The 19,106-nt window shown below is 45.0% G+C and overlaps 1 protein-coding gene across 2 annotated transcripts in view; it reads left to right on the top strand.

The window, feature by feature from the left end:
• Window positions 1-19,106, top strand: part of Dgcr2 (DiGeorge syndrome critical region gene 2) — a 69,649-nt gene that overhangs the window by 42,403 nt on the left and 8,140 nt on the right. The window contains exons 3-7 of one of the 2 annotated variants that reach the window (XM_075969884.1): window positions 352-477; window positions 3,466-3,685; window positions 5,726-5,802; window positions 6,128-6,304; window positions 13,581-13,784. In XM_075969884.1, coding sequence (XP_075825999.1) covers window positions 352-477; window positions 3,466-3,685; window positions 5,726-5,802; window positions 6,128-6,304; window positions 13,581-13,784 — 804 coding nt within the window. The remainder of the gene's footprint in view (window positions 1-351; window positions 478-3,465; window positions 3,686-5,725; window positions 5,803-6,127; window positions 6,305-13,580; window positions 13,785-19,106) is intronic. The other variant, XM_075969893.1, reaches the window with a different exon arrangement.

A 19,106-nucleotide genomic window follows, 5' to 3' on the forward strand; every position in this document is an offset into this window, starting at 1 on the left:
AGGCCTTAGGAAGAGCTCACTCACCAGGCATTCCTGCAGAGCTGGCCCTGCTGACCATTGTAGAGAAAAGCGGGAAAGGCTGACTCTTGGCTGTTCTCAGAGTACTTGCAAAAGTACCTTATTTCCTAATAACAATAAAGTAAAAGTTATACTTCCCCAGAAATACACCTGTTTATGTGAACAATGGTAGCTTTTAGACATCCAAAGAAAACCGGAATGTGACTCCTGATGCCACACATGCCCACCAGGCTTTTCCAGCACTGAGCTGCCATTGGACTTGGTGCCAGCAAACCACAAGGTTGTGTTCTGGCTGCTGTAAATGGGCTTATGACATACTTCTTTTGCTTTCAGAAGTGACTGGAGAGGCCCGTCCTTATCATGGGAAGGAGACCTTGGACCTGCGACAGGGGCGGACCAGAGGAGGTGACCCCACACACTTCCACACGGTGAACATGGCTCAGCCTGTCCGCTTCAGCAGTAAGTTGCAGACCTGCCCTAAGGAATTGCCCACTAACATGTTTGTTATCCCACCTTAAGATTGCAGCCTTGCTCAGTCCCGGCTCTCTGCAGGCCACTGATGAGACGGTTTATTAAAGTAGCCCTGGATGATGTTGCAGGAGACATGAATGAGGCTGCATGTGAGAGTGTATAGCTACAACATGGAAGCAGTCTCCCTCTTTTAGTGACTAGATAACCTGTGACATTAAACTTCTCAAGGGCATAGCAAGGTTGGAGAAAAGCAAAGCACCGGTTTAAAATGCCCCACCCTAAACAGGCATGCTGGGGTGATGATACCCTCTTGTGTATAAGAACAGCCAGACTTGGGGCAGAAGAACTTGTGTTTAATGTGCTTGCTGTGGGGCACAGGGGTCTGTTTTCTGTGTTCACTCTTAGCCCACAGTCTCAACATGGGAGGTAAATCAGAGGCACTTTGCAAACTCAGCTTCTGCTTGCAGCCCATACCTACCATCACCAGTCCTAGGGTTTGGCCACCAAGCTACAGTGGCTGCCTGAGCCAACACAGTCAGTGCAGTAAGGAGCCCTGGAAAGTCAACCACGTGGCAGGCTCCCAGCATCCACCCTTGCATGGAGCCGTAGTTCTTGGTCTGAGAGAAGATGGGAAATGTGTAACCAGGTATTTGATCTTTTGTAAGAAACTTGAAATAAATGCTGTCTCCTCCTTATCCTCAGGGAGTATGTTCTATGTATAACAAGCCACACTGGCTCTTCCAGGGGAGGTTCTATCTCCCTGGGCACTCAACTGTGCTTATCTGAGGCCTGAGCAGTGAGCAGATACTGTTATCCAGCTTGCCATCCTTGTACACAGTATTGTCAACATGTCTCAGCCGTGGCCCAGCTTGCCATTTTCTTCTTATGGCTCCATTAATAAGTCAGTCACACATACTTTAAACATGAGGATCAGGCTGGTAAGATGGCTCAGCAGTTAAGAGTTCTGTTCAAGGGACATAGGTCTGATTACCAGTTCCCACATGGTGGCTTACAGTTGTCTGTAACTCCAGTCCCTGGGGGGATTTGACGCCCTCTTCTGGCCTGTGCAGGCACTGCGGACAGATGGTACACAGCCGCATATAAGGAACCCACACACATAAAATGAAAATAAAAATAAAAATACAAGCATAAACCCCCTAATAAGTGTTACTAGCTCCATGGCATGTGGGTAAATTTTTAAATAACATCTTTTGACAACTGATGTAGCTAAGCATATAAGAGGTACTCTAGCCAGGTATACTTAGAAGTTAGAGTCAGGCAGATCTCTAGGAATCCAAGGCCAGCCTGGTCTACATGGAGTTTCAGGCCAGCCAGAACTACATAGTGAAACCCTGTCTCCAAGAGGAAGTAAGTACTTTTAATAGTGAGTGTCCTGGGGCTGGAGAGATGACTCAGAGGTTAAGAGCACTGACTGCTCTTCCAGAGGTCCTGAGTTCAATTCCCAGCAACCACATGGTGGCTCACAACCATCTGTAATGAGATCTTGTGCCCTCTTCTGGCCTGAAGGCATACATGCAGGAAGAACTTTTAAATCTTTAAAAAAAAATAGTGAGTGTCCTGTAGAGGAACAGAACTGATAGAATGAGTCTAGAGGGGGGCGGGGCTTATTAGAATGGCTTGCAGGCTGTGGTCCAGCTAGTCCAGCAATGGCTATCTACTAATGGAAGGTCCAAGAATCCAGTAGTTGTTTATTCCATGATGCTGGATGCCTCAGCTCAGGATACCCAAATCCTGAAGAAGTGGGCTGTAATGCCAGTGAAGGAATAGACTTGTCAGCAAGTGCTAGGGCAGCCAGGCAGGCAGAGAATGGATTAAATGAGAATCTTCTCACATCAGATTATTTCAGAAAAAAAAGCCCTCACAGGTATACCCAGCCACTTGGGTTTTAGTTAACTGCGGATGTAGTCAAGTTGACAGGCAAGATTAACATCATGGCACTCCCAACATTTGAATGCTCCACATCTGTAGAGCACACTACTGATACCATCTTCATTAAGGTATAAGGTGCCAGCACTTCCTATGCCTGAAGGGCACATGAACCATCCAGTAGAATGAGAAGGTGCTGGAGAGGTCCTGGAGATAGGACTCTGACTACCTCAGCCTCACCAGCTGCGAGAGTCACCTGATTCTGGAGTCAGGTTTGGACCCTCTGGAATTAGATTTAAGAAACTGTTTTAGGGGGATGCTGGTTGGCACCCTACTGAAAATACCTGTGTGAATAGAAAAGAGGAATCAGTGGACTTGCTGGCAGCAGAGGACTGGTAATATGCTTACTCCCATTCTGCTTTGTTAACCAGATACAAGCAGAGAATGAACTGTGTGAGAAATTTTCTCAGCAACTGTTGTTGACTACTAAGAAGTTGAAGAACCATGGGCAATTAAGAGGACTCTGAATACATGTGTACCATAGGTTGAATTGTGCTTTTTAGAAAAACTAGAGCATTTGTATCTCAGCTGGGAGCTTATCACTATAAGTGAAGCCACAGTGGAGCTACTAACCTAGACTACTCTGTGGGTAGGAAGATCTATTGGGGATCAAACTGCCAAGGTGCATGCTCTCTCACTCACTCTCAGTGGAGGCAAAGAGAAGATATGGAGGAAAGGCAAGCAGATTTTCTGAGTGTCGGGATGGGGGGCATCCTTGAACTGATGAAGGTGTGTGGATTGACTAGATGCCCTTGCCTGGGGTAGTTGACCTATTCGGGAGGATTAAGAGTGGTTCCTGGTAAACAGAGACCCACCTCTCGGTCTCTGTTTACCCAGCCAAAGTCTTTCTATTTAGGACATTGTCCCCAGTACTGCTATTTTTGGGGCTCTGTTTTGACCTACTAACCATCTCAAGCTCTAGATCTCCACGGTGATTCTGAGGTGTGTCTGTTGTTGATGCAACACTTGTAATTTCAGTTTCGAAGTCATGATCCTAATTTTGGGGACAACTCCCCTTCCGTTCTTCATGCTTCCTAGGGAAATGCCCGACCGGGTGGCACCACTACGAAGGCACAGCCAGCTGCTACCGGGTCTACCTCAGCGGAGAGAACTACTGGGATGCTGCGCAGACCTGCCAGCGTGTGAATGGCTCGCTCGCTACTTTCTCCACTGACCAGGAGCTGCGCTTTGTCCTGGCCCAGGAATGGGACCAGCCAGAGCGGAGCTTCGGCTGGAAAGACCAGCGCAAGTGAGTCCCAGGGTTCTGAGTCTGTTTGCTGCTGAGCACTCGTTGGCAGCTCCTCCTTGGGGAAGGCAAATCCCCATCAGTAGCAGCACCTAGAGACCCAGTGGCTTAGTTTGGCATCAAGATGAAATTGGGGGCTTTTGAAGGCGCAAGGAGTACAGGGCCCTCTTGCTTCTTTGTGGGACTATGGACCAGCCCTATTCACTGGTTCCCTCTGTGGATACAGCTGTACTGGGTGATTGTGGCAAGGAAGTACTCAGTGTGAGGCTCTAGGCATGATGGAGGATACCAGGTGAGTGGGAATGCCTTCTGATAAAGAGAGCCTGTCAGCTCTGCTGGCTGCTGCTTATGGCCCTGCTCAGTCTTTCCCAGACACCCTAGGCTTCCAAGTGCTTGCACATGTGACCATTGATGGGCTTAGGGGCATTGCCAGGCTTAGCTCAGGCAGTCTGCCCAGAACCTGCCTTCTGAACTCCAGGGCCTGCTCATCTAGAGGAAGCAGAAAAATAGCAGCCAACTTAAAGGCTCAGTATTTGTGGGGCTTTCATTTAGGGAGCAGAAATGTGCCAAAGTTCTTAGTGTGCCACCTCTAGAAGCCATACCATGTGCCCTGTCCGTGTTTAGGTGTGGAAGTTGGAAATGGCAGCCAGTTGTCTCTTCTAGAAGGAAGGACAAAAGATGGCCAGTATTCACTGCCAGTCACCTGCTGCCTCTAACAATGGCACAGCTGCCATTCTTCCAGGGGAGCATGATGACCTAAGGCAAGGTGGCCCGAGGGCCATTTCAGGATGAGCTACAATTACGTCATGTGCAGCATCCAGAACCACCATGCTGCTTCTTGTCTGCAGCTGCAGTGTTGGATGAACAACTCTTCTTCCCACTGGAAACGCCTGAAAGGGCACTGGCCTTGCTGGGGAACACCCTGTCTTCTGTGGTGGCCACATTGTGCGTGTCCCACACTGCTCACAGCAGTGTGAGCTCAGTATGGGCTAGAGTGGCATGGTACTTCAGGTGGTAGCAGATCTGCAGGAGGGCGTCTCTAGGACTGGACCTGGAACTCTAAGGCAGCCTAGGAGGGCACAGAACTCTCAGGTGCTTGTAGCATTCAGTCACTTCCATGTACAGGTGCCTCAGTGGTTGGATGTGACAGTATGTGTTCACAGGTCTTTGTTTCTTCAGAGTTTACTGTTCTATGATTTTAACATACTCAAAATTGTGTTTTTATGACATATCCAGGGTCATCCTGGCTTTGAATGTGAAAAATTTTCTAGAATCAGCTAAAAAGAACAGGCTTCGCAAGGGTGCCAGATGTAAAACTTTCTGACCTGTGGATTTGTTTAGAAAATGGATTCTTTTCAAATTGAGAGGAAAACTTTAATGACTTGTGTAAACAGATTTTTCTTTGGGCTGTTAGCTCACAAAAAACTACACAGAGACTTACTATTTATGAAAGCTCAGCCTATAGTTTAGGCTTGTTCCACCAGCTCTTATAACTTAAATTAACCTATTTCTGTTTATACTTACCTATTATCATGTGACTTTTACCTCTCCTCTCTCTGGCAGTTCCTCCTCTCTTCTTCCCAGAGCTCTCTGTCCTCAGAGTCCCACCTATACCTCCTGCCTACCTATTGGCCGCTTAGCTTTTAATTGAACCGATCACAGTGTCACATCTTCACACTGTGTAAAGGAATATTCTACAACAAATTCATTTTAGAATTTTACTTTTTTAGAGGTCAGTATAACCATGAAAACATATATACAGGACTAAAGGTATACGTCAATGGCAGAGAACTTCCCCAGCACACATGAAACACTGGGTCCAGCTAGTTAGGAGACTGAGCCATTAGGGTCAAAGTTCAATGCTAGTCTATCCCAGAATAAAGAAATAGTTAATGGTGCAGGAATAGAGTGCTTGCCTTGCAAACTTGAGCTCTTGGGGCAAAGAGACGGGGGGGAGGGGGTCCTCAGTTCTACTAAATACATAGGTCATCATCAATGGCTGTTTTGCCCCTGTACTGAGGTTTCTCTTTCTGTCCTCTGCAGGCTGTGGGTTGGTTATCAGTATGTCATCACTGGGCGGAACCATTCCTTAGAAGGTCGCTGGGAAGTAGCATTCAAAGGTAAGTATTCTTGTTTGTTAAGTGTGAAATGGAACCATCCTCAGAAGATATTGCTGGAGTTTTCCTTCCTGCTTCTTTCCACCCAGTGGTTTCTTGATTCACAGGACCACAGGGGACAGGGCACATGGAAATGGGGAGTGGTTGCCGAGAGGGCACTCCGGGTCAGCATACTGCCTACCAGTCAGGCCCTGTGTGTTTCCAGGACCTCCTCTGGAGCTGCAACAGCCTTTAGCTCTTGGCAGTCTCCAGCCCCACTGTTGATGCCCAGTTGACATCAGGACCACCTTGAGGACATGTCTGTCCTCACCTTTATTCTCCTCCACAGGCTCCTCGGAAGTGTTCCTGCCTCCAGATCCCATCTTTGCCTCCGCCATGTCTGAGAGTGACACTGTGTTCTGCGCCCAGCTCCAGTGCTTCCACTTTCCCACGCTGAGGCACCATGACCTTCATAGCTGGCATGCTGAGAGCTGCTCTGAGAAGTCTTCATTTCTGTGTAAAAGAAGTGAGTCCCAGCGGTCAGCCTCCAGTGGGCTCTGAAGGGACTCTGCCCAGCTGGCCTCTAGCTCTCTGGCCTGGGAAGCCATAGGTGTTCTTGACCCCCTGACCACAGTTCTTTCTTTGCTGGCTTAGTGTTCTTCAGAGATTGGGTGAGATCAGTGATCTCAGGATTTGCCAGTCCTGTGACAGCTCTGCAGCATCGAGGGCCTTGGTAACCTTTCAGCTGCATATTCTCTGTCTGACTTGCGTGACTTCTCTTCCCTAGTGTACAGGATCAGGAGTCTCCACAGCCCTCTGCCAATGCATCTACTCAAATGTTACATCACTTGTTGTCTAGACACATCAAACAAAAGTGGGACTCCCCTCCTCCTACTCCCAGCTGGTCCTCTGGGAAGGGGCAAGGAGGAAGAATGGTCTTGATGACTGCTGAGTGGTTCAAGTGTGGTGTGTGCTCAGCTCTGGCCTTGTGAACTAGCCTTTCTCCTTTACTGATGTATTGGCACTCAGTCCTCCCGCTCTGTCACAGGCCAGACTGGCAAGTGTCTGGGCCTGTTCTGACCCTTGCTGCTGTCTGTCAGTTTGTGTCAGCACCATGTGCCAGGGGACAAGGGGTTAGGCTGAACCTCAACATCTAGCATGTGTTTCTCTCTGTCTCTATCTCTGTCTCTGTCTCTCTGTCTCTGTCTCTGTCTGTTGTTCTTCTAGGACTTTTTCTCTTCTACACAAATTTTAGAGCTTTTTATTTTTCTTAATATATTTTTTTTTTTAGTGTAGAATCCTCTTAGGTATCTCTATGGACAGTTTTGTAGCTTTGAAACCTTGCACCTAGATTTCTTGAGCTCTTCTTGCTGGGGTCTCCAGTACAGTGTTGATTAGGAATACCAAGCATGTGTTTAATATGTCAGCGTCAAGCTTAATGCTTTCTACAGAATTTTAAAGTGTATCCTTGGGAGTAAAGGAATTGTGTTTTCTTTCTTTTCCAAGAACATTCATGGCACAAAAAATACTGTGTTTTATTAGAGGATTTTTTTTCTGATTTTCAGAGTTTTCTTCTTTAATCTTATCACTTTGTTCATTTTTTTGTTAGACCTTTATTTTGATCTAGGTTACTGTGTTGCTCATGCTGATTTTAACACCTGGGCACAAGTCTTCAGCCTCCTGAGTAGCTGGGACTTCAGGCACTCGCCATCATATTTGATATTTAGCCACCCCTGTAGGCTTGAGTATCTGAATTTCATTTGCTGATACTTAGATTGACGTTTTGTTTTTTCCTTTACTCATAAGAAGTGATCCTGGCCTGGTCCATTCCTTTTATGTACTCTAGTTGGCTCAGATGTCTGTTTTTTTAAATGTAATTCAATTTTAACTTTATTATTGCAACTTTTTTTCATAATTCAGATATCATAAAATGCAAAGAAAATTAACTTTCCACAATATGTCAGTTGTTGGCACTAAAAAATATCCCCAAGGCCCGTGAGATTGAGCCTGGCTCTAAGGTCAGTGTCCAGGACCCACCTGGTGTGAAGAGAGAACCTCCTGCAAGTTGACTTTTGACCCACACACATGCACCATGGCACATACGCACCCACCACACACATACACAAGCAAATAAGTGTAATTTGAATTTTTTTTTTTTTTTTTGGTTTTTCGAGACAGGGTTTCTCTGTGGTTTTGGAGCCTGTCCTGGAACTAGCTCTTGTAGACCAGGCTGGTCTCGAACTCCCAGAGATCCGCCTGCCTCTGCCTCCCGAGTGCTGGGATTAAAGGCGTGCGCCACCACTGCCCAGCTGTAATTTGAAATTTTATAAGTTATTCAGATACAAGTGACAGAGACCCAGTTTTCAAAATGAAAAGTACTCAATATATTAAAAGTTAACAGTAATTTATATAGAGCATATGAAAAAGTGACATTCTACTGGGTCTGGTGGCACACACCATTAATCTCAGTACTGTGAAGGCAGAGGCAGGTGAATCTCTTGAGTTCTAGGTTCTAGGCCAACCAGAGTTACATTGTGAGACAGACAGACAGACAGACAGATAGATAGATAGATAGGCATTTTGCCTTCATTAGAAAGGTGTTAGGTTTTGATTATACTAATTTTGGCAAAGAAATTGTTTTTAGTAAGAAATGCCATTATAGTGCTAGTCTAACAGTGCTAGTCCAAAGCAAGAAACAGTGCAAGGAGTCAAGACACATCCAGGAGGTGAGCTTCTTAGCGCCTAAAGCACTTGCAAAATATACCCTTGGTGGGCTCGGGAAAGGGGGTGGGCAGCTAGGGAGAGGAGGGGCAGCTGGAGATGACCGAAATGGAGAGTACTCACTGGCCAGGTGTGTCTGTTGAATTCCTTTCCTTGGCCACTTTTTATTCCTCTACTACAGTTTCTTTGCCTTTTTTTTCCCATCAAAATATGAAAAGTATGGATATAGACCATCCCTGTACTGCCTGCTCAGCAGTGTCCAACTCAAGCATTTTTAAACTATATGCATATTGATAAATCCCATCAAATCTTGGATAATTTACTAATCTACAAAAATATCAGGGCACAAAAAGATCTAAAGCATACTTTTTACTTGATGCACATAAGATTCAAATATTGAGTCTGAAGTTAAACATAACATTTTGTCCCTCTTCTACATTAGTGTGTTGATATTGTCGTTAACTATTCCTGTTTGTCGTTAACTATATCATGTTTGTTTTCACTGTTTTGCAACAGGTTTGAAATCTCAACAAGAACCATCCAGACATAGCAGGTCATTAGGAAGATTGTCTCTCTTCCTGTTTCCCTCACCTTCATAACTATAAGGCTAATTTTATGACATGACACCAAACCTAGGTTGTGATGACATGCTAGGTCCAGATTCATTACAAACCCTTCATGGTGAGACATAGTTGGTACACCCCAAGTGTGGAAGCCTGCATCAGTCCTCCAAGCAGATTGCACTGTGTGACAGCTTGAACATTAGTTATTTGTAGGCTGTTGCTGCTCAGTTCCTCCACCTCTGCTTTGCATCTATAGTTCCATTCAAATCCCTAAGGAGGCAATGTTAAAGTCCCTGAGCATCTTATAGAGGGGACATCTGACCCCAGTCAGCAGTTCTGAATTATTTTACGCAACCACCAACATGGTTGTGTAAAATCAAACTCAGGATGAAAATAGATCCACAGGGCTGAAGACATGGCTCAGTGGTTAAGAACTATGTACAATTAATTCACAGTAGCCATATTAGGCAACTCACAGCCACCTGAGCTCCAGCTCCAGGGAAGCTAATGCCCTCTTCTAATCTCCATGGACACCCACACATACATGAACATACCTACACACAGACATACACACACATTATTAAAGATACTTTTTTTTAATGTTTCATGTCCTAAGAATCTCTTTCAACAAATGTCAATGGAAAGACTCTTTTTATTATTTTTAAACATTTATGTGCACATATGAAGAGATCAGGATTGAGCTAGTTTTTTTTCTTCCACCATGTAGTTTCTAGAGATTGAACTGGGTCATCAGACTGGAAGACATGCCTTTCCCAAAATTTTCTTTCTTTTTTCTCTTTCTTTTTATTTTTCTAAATAAGGTTGACTCAAGTGTACTGTCTAATTCACCTGCATCACACCGGTTAAATTCTTTCACCAGGTCTGGGTGAAGCTCTTTCTGACTGCCTTAGCGATTGACATGAACTTTTCTACAGACTCCTACTTCTCCCTCTCTCAGTAGTTGTTGAATAAAATATGTAATCTTGTCCTATGATTAGAATGTGCTTTCAGCCCAGCTGCCAGTTGCACACCCTTCCAGCTCTGGGATGATGTGGATGGCTCCTTCCCCACTCTAGTACAGTTCACATGAAGTCCATTCTCCTACTTGTCTTCAGTTCTAGAACGCAGCTGAAATAAGAACATCCTGCATACGCTTGGAACATTAAGGGACTTAGTTGTTAGTTCAGCACTATTTCCTTTTTCCTGGAGTTGTCAGAGGAGATATAGCAAAAACAAAGAAATGGTCTTCAGGTTCTGGCCCCTATATTGAAGGAGCACATAACCCTTTCCATCAAACCGAAATCTTTTGCTGTAACATGCATGGCAGCACGGTTACTGCGTATGTAGGTTATTTAAATTGCTTCTGTACCTTTGTTTGAGTTTTGATCATCTACTTTTGCTGCGTCCTTAGCAGCGCACAGAAGAGACAGTGAATTGTGGCTATTTCTTGTTCTCCCCGGTGTTGTGTATCCTGTGCCTGCTGCCACCATCTGCTGTGCTGGTTGAGGCCAAAGCTTGAGAGCTCTCTGACCATCTATAGCCAGGCCACCCTCTGGGATAGGAGAGCTGGGAAGCTGAAGCAACAGCAGGAGAGCAGCAGGTTGGGCCAGCAGCCACCACTTCCACTACCCAGACAGGCAGACTGGCTCGCTTTTATGTCAGCATTTATATTTGTTATATATATTTATGGATATATATTACACATAAAGTACATTGGGAAGCAGTCCCATACCATTCTTTAAATCTGTACGTGTTGGAGATTACTTTGTCTTTGAGTGTTTGATAGACAAGACAAAGGACCAATCTGTACTGGGAGGGGAAAACAGGAGTAACCTTGGGTAACTTATTAGATATAATTTCACACTTAGGAAAAACTGCAAGGATGGTATAATGTGCTTCCTCATTTCCTTTATAAGACATGCTATATAGTGTATTTACTCACAACCATAGAGTGTATTTACTAAGAACAAATGCATACTCTTGCATAAACAGTACATTTTTCAACCTCAGGGTATTTCATTTGACAGTAATACCATACCATCATTACCAGTCCATTGTTCCAGTTTTGTTGGTGGTTCCAATAATGTCCTTTTATAGCTAATTTTCTCCAGTCTGGAATCCTGTCCAGAATCACATTGCATCTGATTCCCGTATCTCTTGGTCTCTTTCTGTTCTCGAGTTTGAATCAGTTCTTGTTGTTATGTCAAGCATACTTAAGGGCCCATTGAGGGCTGTTTGCTTTACTCTTTTGTCTGTGCCTTGCATTTCTAGGATTCCTGTGTGGTCTTTCCATTTCTTGACTAACTTTTCCATCTGTGGTAGTTTGAATAAGAACAGCCCCATAGACTCATATACTTAAATGCTTAGTCACCAGGGAGTGGAACTGTTTGAAAGGATTAGAAGAATTAGGAGGTGTGGCCTTATTGGAGGAAGTGTGTCTTTAGACCGGCTGTCTGTCTGTGTCTCTCAGCCTGTGGATCAGGATGTAGCTCTCAGCTATTACCCCACCTCATGTGTGCACCATGGTCTCTGCCATAATGATAATGGGCTACCCTCTGAAACCCCCCAGTTCAATGCTTTCTTTCATAAGGGCCGCCTTGGTCATAGTGTCTCTTCCCAGATAGATCAGTGAGTAAGGCACCCTCTGATCTTGTGTGTTAGAACCTTTACTGTGTGGGCATTGTTGGTATTGGTGGTTCTTTCATCTGTGTCACATCTGGTCTGCTTCTGCTGATCTTCAGCTTGAGAGCATGGTGTTATTTTATTTTTCATTAAAAAGGAACATTGTCATGTATGGCAGTAGCCATAGGTGCTTACTGCTTGTTCTGTTATGCAGGGGATCCTCATCTTAGCATGCCACAGTCTTCCTATTCTAACTATCTGTTCCATCCTCCATATTTGGTCTGCTCTTTGAGCTGCCTCAGAGACTACCTGAAAGAATTTCCTAGTGACAGTCAACAGTGGCTGGCTCGGTGCTGGTACCCTGCTGGTGACAGGGCTGGTGTTCTGATTCTGCATCAGCCCTCAGGGCCCTGAGTCCCTAGCAAGTGACTTTTACCAGTGCTTGTCAACTCTGCAGTAGGTTAGCTCCAGCATTGCATCTTGGGGTGCTTGGAAGGTTTCGAGAACAGGATTCAGTGGCTGGAGAGGGGCAGACTACTTAGCTAAGTGGGTGGGGGAGCATGTTGGCCTTTTTTTTTTTTGCCTGATTTGGAAGTACAGGTAGAATGTATAGTTGACAGTGTTAGTCAGGGTTCTCTAGACAAACAGACCTGGTAGATCGACACATCTGAAAGGGCATTTGTTAGACTGGCTTACAGGATACAGTCCAAATAGTTCAACACTGGAAAGGCCAAGAATCCCATAGTTGATCAGTCCACAAGGCTGGGTAACTCAGCAGTCCCATGCTGACACTGGAGTCCTGGAGGGTTCCTGGAGAGCTACTGGACATCAGTCTGTTGGAACCCTGGAGTAGGTTCAAATTCTGGCAAAGGAATACCTCAGCAGCAGGGTAGATCAGCTTACCTGAGAGAGTAAGGACAAACAGGCAAAGCGTTTCCTTCTTCCATGGTTTTTTATGTGGGCTGCCACCAGAAGATATGGCCCAGATTTAGGGTGGATCTTTCTGTTTCAGGTAATTAATACAGTCAAGTTGGCAAACAAAGTTGGCAATCATGCTGACAGTCATTGACCAGTTTCCAACTGCCCAGGCTGGTTACTGCAGAAGTGGCCGAGCCGAGGGCCTATGTTGATGCATAACCGTTTTGGGATACTTAATGGCATCCTGTAGTTCTCTAAAGGTTCTGTTTCTTTTTCCTTGTTCTTTTCTCGCTGCCGTAGCACAGAATGTTCTCTGTCTTTCTTCCCCTGGACATTGGTGGCCATGTGCGTGGTCCCAGCCCTAGCTAAGGAGAGCTGTAAGATTTCTAAAGTCTCTTTCTAGATAACCACATGCCACTTGGAGAGTAGAACAAGCTTTCTCTTCCGGGTTCCTTGCCTCATAGCCATCCCCTCCCCATGCATCTGTCACATCTGCTTACTAGCTTAAGAGACTAGTTGTAGCTCTTTTCCCTACCCAAGCCTTCTGGGTCATTTCTGTGCAACTTTTTACCTATGTCTCAGTTTCAGGGGATCATCTTGCAGCACCTAGAGTCTTGTTATACACATTCCCACTTTTAAAGAGTTAATATCTATAACATCTGCATTTTAGCATTTAGAAAATCTCATAAATGAAGTAGGGGAGGTAAAAGCAAATACTTCTTCAGGGACCTTTGCCCTGAAATCTGCCATTCTCTTCTGAGTTAGTGGCCTCTATTTGTCATGGTCAGCTGTGCTTTGTCCAGCTGCTGTGTGGTGACTGCTTCAGATCCGTAGCATGCCATACAGGGAGGACTTGCAGAAAAGTCCTGACCAGCTCCTCAGTAGCCCTGTTTTCCCCAAAGGTGTAGGGTAATGGTGGGGAATCTGGGCTCAGTGCTGCTGAAAACACATACATTCATGCATATGTGCCCTTTGCAGGTCAAACGTGTGTTGATATCAAAGACAATGTGGTGGATGAAGGGTTCTACTTCACTCCCAAGGGAGATGACCCATGTTTGAGCTGTACCTGCCATCGAGGGGAGCCTGAGATGTGCGTTGCTGCCCTGTGTGAGCGGCCCCAGGGATGTCAGCAGTACCGCAAGGACCCTAAGGAATGCTGCAAGTTCATGTGTCTGGACCCAGGTGAGACAGACACCCCATGACCAAAAACAGTGATGAGTATTCTCAAGAGCTGTTGGACATGACACAATGTTGGTGACAACATATGCTTATATATCTGGCTCAGGGCCTCAATAGGCATCTGCAAAAGCCCATTCATTAGTCTCTCTTTCCCCAACCCACATTGCCTATTTCTCACTCTAAGGCAGTGTTTACAAATCAACTTGCCAGCTTCAGACCTGTCTTTCACTTCTTAAGTTTAAGGCCTAAACTTGAAATTTACATGTGCTTTTGAATTCTTCCTCCTTGTTTTATGGTGGGATGTAGAAGGTAGTGAAATAAATAGTCCTTGCTTATAATCGGCACTGTTTTAAGGATAATGCCCTTAATGTTAGGATAAAACTTCACCACTGGGTGGCACTCTACGGTACACCTCTAGTAAAGTTTCAGAGTAACTGTGCTCCTTTCACTTGGGACAGAAGAACATACATGGGACTTGGATGTTCTCAGTGATAGAGCACTTACTAGCACGTGCAGCCCTTGGTCCTGTATCTACTCCTGGGGGAGAATTCAACAGATGTGAGCCCTGCTCAGGCACATCAGCACCCAGAGACATCCTGCATGGCATCTTTCTCTGCTGTACATCTGAGCCACTGACATCTCAGCATGAACTGGAGCCTCAAGAGGAGCAGGAACTAAAAGCATGAATTTCTTTTCTTGGGTATCACGGTGTGAAAGTGATGTGGGTAGGCCCTGGGGCAGGCATGAAGATTGTGTCCTCATTCTCCAGGAGCTTTGTGGGAGGGAGGCTAGAGCTGGAGTATGAGGCACAACTGTATACTTCCCTGACAGAGTGCCATCATTGTAGGAGAGTGGAGCTGTCCTAGAGGCTGCGACGGAGGCTGGACAAGCAAGGCATTCTGCACATGTACCATCAGACATGCAGAGACTGTGCTTTTGGTGAAATCCACCAAGGAAATTTGGGATCAGGGAGGTTGACACATGGACCTTTTCCTTCCCACAGAATAGACAGTTTTCTCATTGTATAGATGCATCCATTTAGGGTCATGGAGATGCAGATGCCAATTGGGTATTTGTAAAGTGCCCCTAGCCACACTGCTGTAATCTTCCAGCTTAGATGTTATTTATGGGAGTCAAACTTAGAACTTTGACAAACTACATCATCTGAGTTCATGGTTTCACTTGTTAGGAATCTGCCTTTGCCTCTCTATTTGGGCTCTGTAGAAATGACCAGATTATATAGTGATGGAGGAAGGTCATTGGCTAATAAAGGAACTGCCTTGGCCCATTTTATTGGTTAGAACCTAGGTAGGTGGAGTAAACAGAACAGAACGCTGGGAGGAAGAGGAAGTGAGCTCAGACTCCACAGCTCTCCTCTCCGGAGCAGACGCCTCAGAGAGACGCCATGCCCCAGCTCTGACCCAGGATGGACTTAGGCTAGAATCTTCCCGGTAAGACTGGTGCTCACAGATTATTAGAGATGGGTTGATCGGGATATCAGAATTAGCCAGTAAGGGCTAGAGCTAAAGGGCCAAGCAGTGTTTAAATGAATCCAGTTTGTGTGTTGTTATTTCGGGGCATAAGCTAGCCGTGCAGGCGGCTGGGGTGTTGGGGACGCAGCCCCGCCGCCCTTATCACTACAATATAGGGTGGCCCATCTGTGATATAATTTGCCTATTAAGTCTGACCATCCATTGGGGACTTCCCAGCAGAGCAGACAGGCTCCAAGCTTCCGCAGACCACTTTTCTACACAGCTGAAGGAGCTTGACTGGGACTTGCTCTGCTGTGCTGTTTCCACAGGACCCTGCCTTTCCCATAGAGGCCTTTGCTAGGGATTACTCAGTTACACCAAGGACCAACCCTGCTGTACAAGTAAAGACAACAGGGAGAGTCTCAGCGTTGGCCTTCAGTAATGCCAAGGTGACACTCTGTTCAATGTTTATTCAAGGCCAGAGGCATTGTCGGGAGAAGGGGGGAACAATAGGCTTTTGGAGCAAGGGAGGAAACATGAGAACATCACTCTTTGAAAATGGTATAATTACAAAGAAAGGAGGATCTACAGGAAAGTTACTAAACTACTAAGTTTAGCAAGGTCTTCAGATGGAAGGTCAGTCTGCAGAAATGCATTGTATTTATGTGTACTGTCTGTAACAGGTAAAGTACCACTTAAAATAGCATCCCAAAATAGGAAACATCTAACTGTAAACGGTGCACATTGTACATGCTGCCAGCATAAAAACACTGAGGTAAGAACGAAATCAAAGGCCTAAAGAAAAAGAAAGATGCCGTGTTCATGGGTTAGAAGGCTCAGTGCCACTAGTACGTTAATTTTTCCCAAATTTATTGTAGATGCTGGTGCTTACAAAACAGAAATCCAGCTAATGTATTCCTAAGATGACTTACTTGGACTGGCAGAAGAGCTAGAATAGCCCAGAAAGTCTTTACAGAGTAAGAGTGTATGACACCCAGTTCACAGCTTAGATTACAACTGCAGCAGAATTACTAATGAGAATAGTGGGGTATAGATTAAAACTAAGAAATAGAAATTAAAATTGATGAAACATTCAACAAGCAAGAAAAAGTAATTGGACAGAGAGAGCACAATCTTTGAACAAATGCATGGGGGCAGCCAGCTATCCATAAAGACCACATCTGCTACTGCAGTAAGTAGTCAAGAATCTTATAAACCAGACTAAAGAATGTTAAACTGACGTTTGTGTAAGAGAATAAGAGGCTGGGTGGTGGTGGCACATGTCTTTAATCCCAGCACTCAGGAGGCAGGCAGATCTCTGTGAGTTCGAGGCCAGCCAGGTCTACAAGAACTAGTTCCAGGATAGCTAGGGCTATTACACAGAGAAACCCTGTCTCAAAAAACAAAACAAAACAACAACAACAACAACAAAAAACCGGAAGGACGAGGGGATCTATGCCATGGGGTTATTGGGACAGGCAAAGATTTAAATACAAGCATGATCTTTAAAAACATTGGTTAAGTTATATTTAATAAAGCTTACAAATTCTTACTTAAAAAACAGAAATGAAAAGACAAACAGGCCACTTATAAAGAAAGAGTATTTCTAAAACATAAGTCAGACAGAATTCTTATATTCAAAAAAATAAAAAGAACTCTGGGGCCTGGGAACATAACAGTTCATACCGTGTTGCCTAGCATGCATGAGTCCTTGGGTTTGAGCCCCACCCAGCATTGCAAAATAGAGCATGGGAGCACAGGCCTAGAGGCAGGAGGATCAGAAGCTCAGGGCCATCCTTGGCTGTAGAACAAGTTTGAGGCCAGTTTGGTATATATGAGATTTTTGTCTCAAAAGACAGACAAACCTTCTAAAAGCTCAATAATAAGAAAACACAACTGTATTAAAAATCATTTAAATTATACTTTGCCAAAAATGATATATAATCATACTATGAAGAACCTGGGGGAAATGTTTACTATCACTCATACAGGAAAGTTATCTTCATAGACCAGAAGAGAGTTAAGCTTGAAAGCACACAGACTAGCATGGAGTGGCTAGAATACCTCGTGTGTTCCCAGGACCTTCACCTTCCATGTGATCTCAGTACAGCTTTCCGCTCTGTACCTCACTGTGGGTGGCTTGGTCCTAGATGTGTCTTCCTGGTCTCCATGGTAGAGGGGCAGTCCTTGAACATAGTTTTAGAACTAATTAGGAATTAGTCATTTGAATGAGGCTTCTTCCTTAGGTACTCACCTGGAAACTCAGTGCTTGCCTCCAGGGGACAGACCTGTCACCATCCCACAGACAGGGATCCCAGAGGGTCATCAGAGGCATCCAAACCAGCAGCTAGTTGACTGGGTGGATCTTTTCCACATATCCACTCCACAATTGAAAACATCACTTCCTGGTCTTACGAAAAGAAGGCCAAACAGCTGGGCCATTTGTATTGTCTAGACCAGCAGTTCTTAACCTGTGGGACCATCAGAAAACACTATTTCCAATGGTCTTAGGAACTGAGACACCACTCAGTAGCAAAATTTCAGTTATGAAGTGGTAGCAACAAAAACAGTTTTTTTGGTAGGGGGGTCACCACAACATGAGGAACTGTATTTAAAAATCACAGTGTTAGGAAGGTTTAGAACCACTCACTGGTCTAGATCAAGCTGGCTGGCAGGATTTGTTAGAGCTCTGTAGCCTGGCTGTACATACGTGACTCATCAAGTATTTTTTTTAGGCTAGTCTTTGGGGACCTGCCTTCCAAAATTTGTAGAGGTGGGGAGTGGACAACTCTAGATGGAGTAGGGCACTGCATATGCAGGACCTTCCTTCTTTCAGGAGGGGCCACATCCTAACCCATCGGCCTGATACTTTATATCAAGGTTGAGAGCACATTAGAAGCTCCAGTCACACAGTGCAGCCACTTGGCAATAGAAGCCATCTACTACCTTCATAGTTATACCGTGTTATACCTGGTATAACACATACCATCAATCATGCACCATCAGTAGACACACCTGTGAGTCCCCGGTGTGTACCAGGTCCATCTTGGTGTATTGGCGTATTGAACCAAGGTTGAGTGGTGAGGGGCTTCCTGCCTACCTGGTAATCAGTGTCTCTGACCTATACTCACTAAATGCCATTAGCCCCTCCCTAAAGAATGGAAGGACTGCGAAAGGCTCTTCAGGTTGAACCTTTTGTTTCTTGGTCTCCAGTGAAGCATGAGGGCAGTTTAGCATCCCCTTTCCCCAAATTCATCCAGAAAGAGGAAGCTGCTGCTGCCCTGGTCCCTCCTGCACCTGCATGAGTGTAAAAAGCTGAGGCTTTTTACAGAAAGTCTAACTTCAGGCATGTGCAATGAAGGCCGTCCTGGGATCTATTGTGTGTTGTAGGAGGAGGACCCCGTTGTTCTTCCCGGCCACCCAGCTAGCTTAGCCCCAAAATAACCACACAGAAATTGTATTAATGAAAACACTGCTTGGCCCATTATCTCTAGTTTCTTATTGGCTAATTCTTGCATCTTAATTTAACCCATTTCTATTAATCTTTGCATCTCCACATGGCAGTGGCTTACCCGGAAAGATTCTAATCAGCGTCCATCTCAGGCAGGGGATCCATGGCTTCTTTCCAACTCTGCTTTCTTCCTCCCAGCATTCAGTTCTGTCCCCTGCCTACCTAAGTTCTGCCCTATCAAAAGGCCACGGCAGTTTCTTTATTCATTAACCAATGAAAGCAACACATAATACAGAAGGACCTCTACACCATTTCCCCTTTTCTATTTAAACAAAAATGAAGGCTTTAACACAGTAAAATCACATACAACAAAACAGTTATCAAGCAAGAATTATAGTTACA

The sequence above is a fragment of the Microtus pennsylvanicus genome, chromosome 1 (assembly GCF_037038515.1).
Source record: "Microtus pennsylvanicus isolate mMicPen1 chromosome 1, mMicPen1.hap1, whole genome shotgun sequence".
In the NCBI taxonomy this organism is placed as follows: Eukaryota; Metazoa; Chordata; class Mammalia; order Rodentia; family Cricetidae; genus Microtus; species Microtus pennsylvanicus.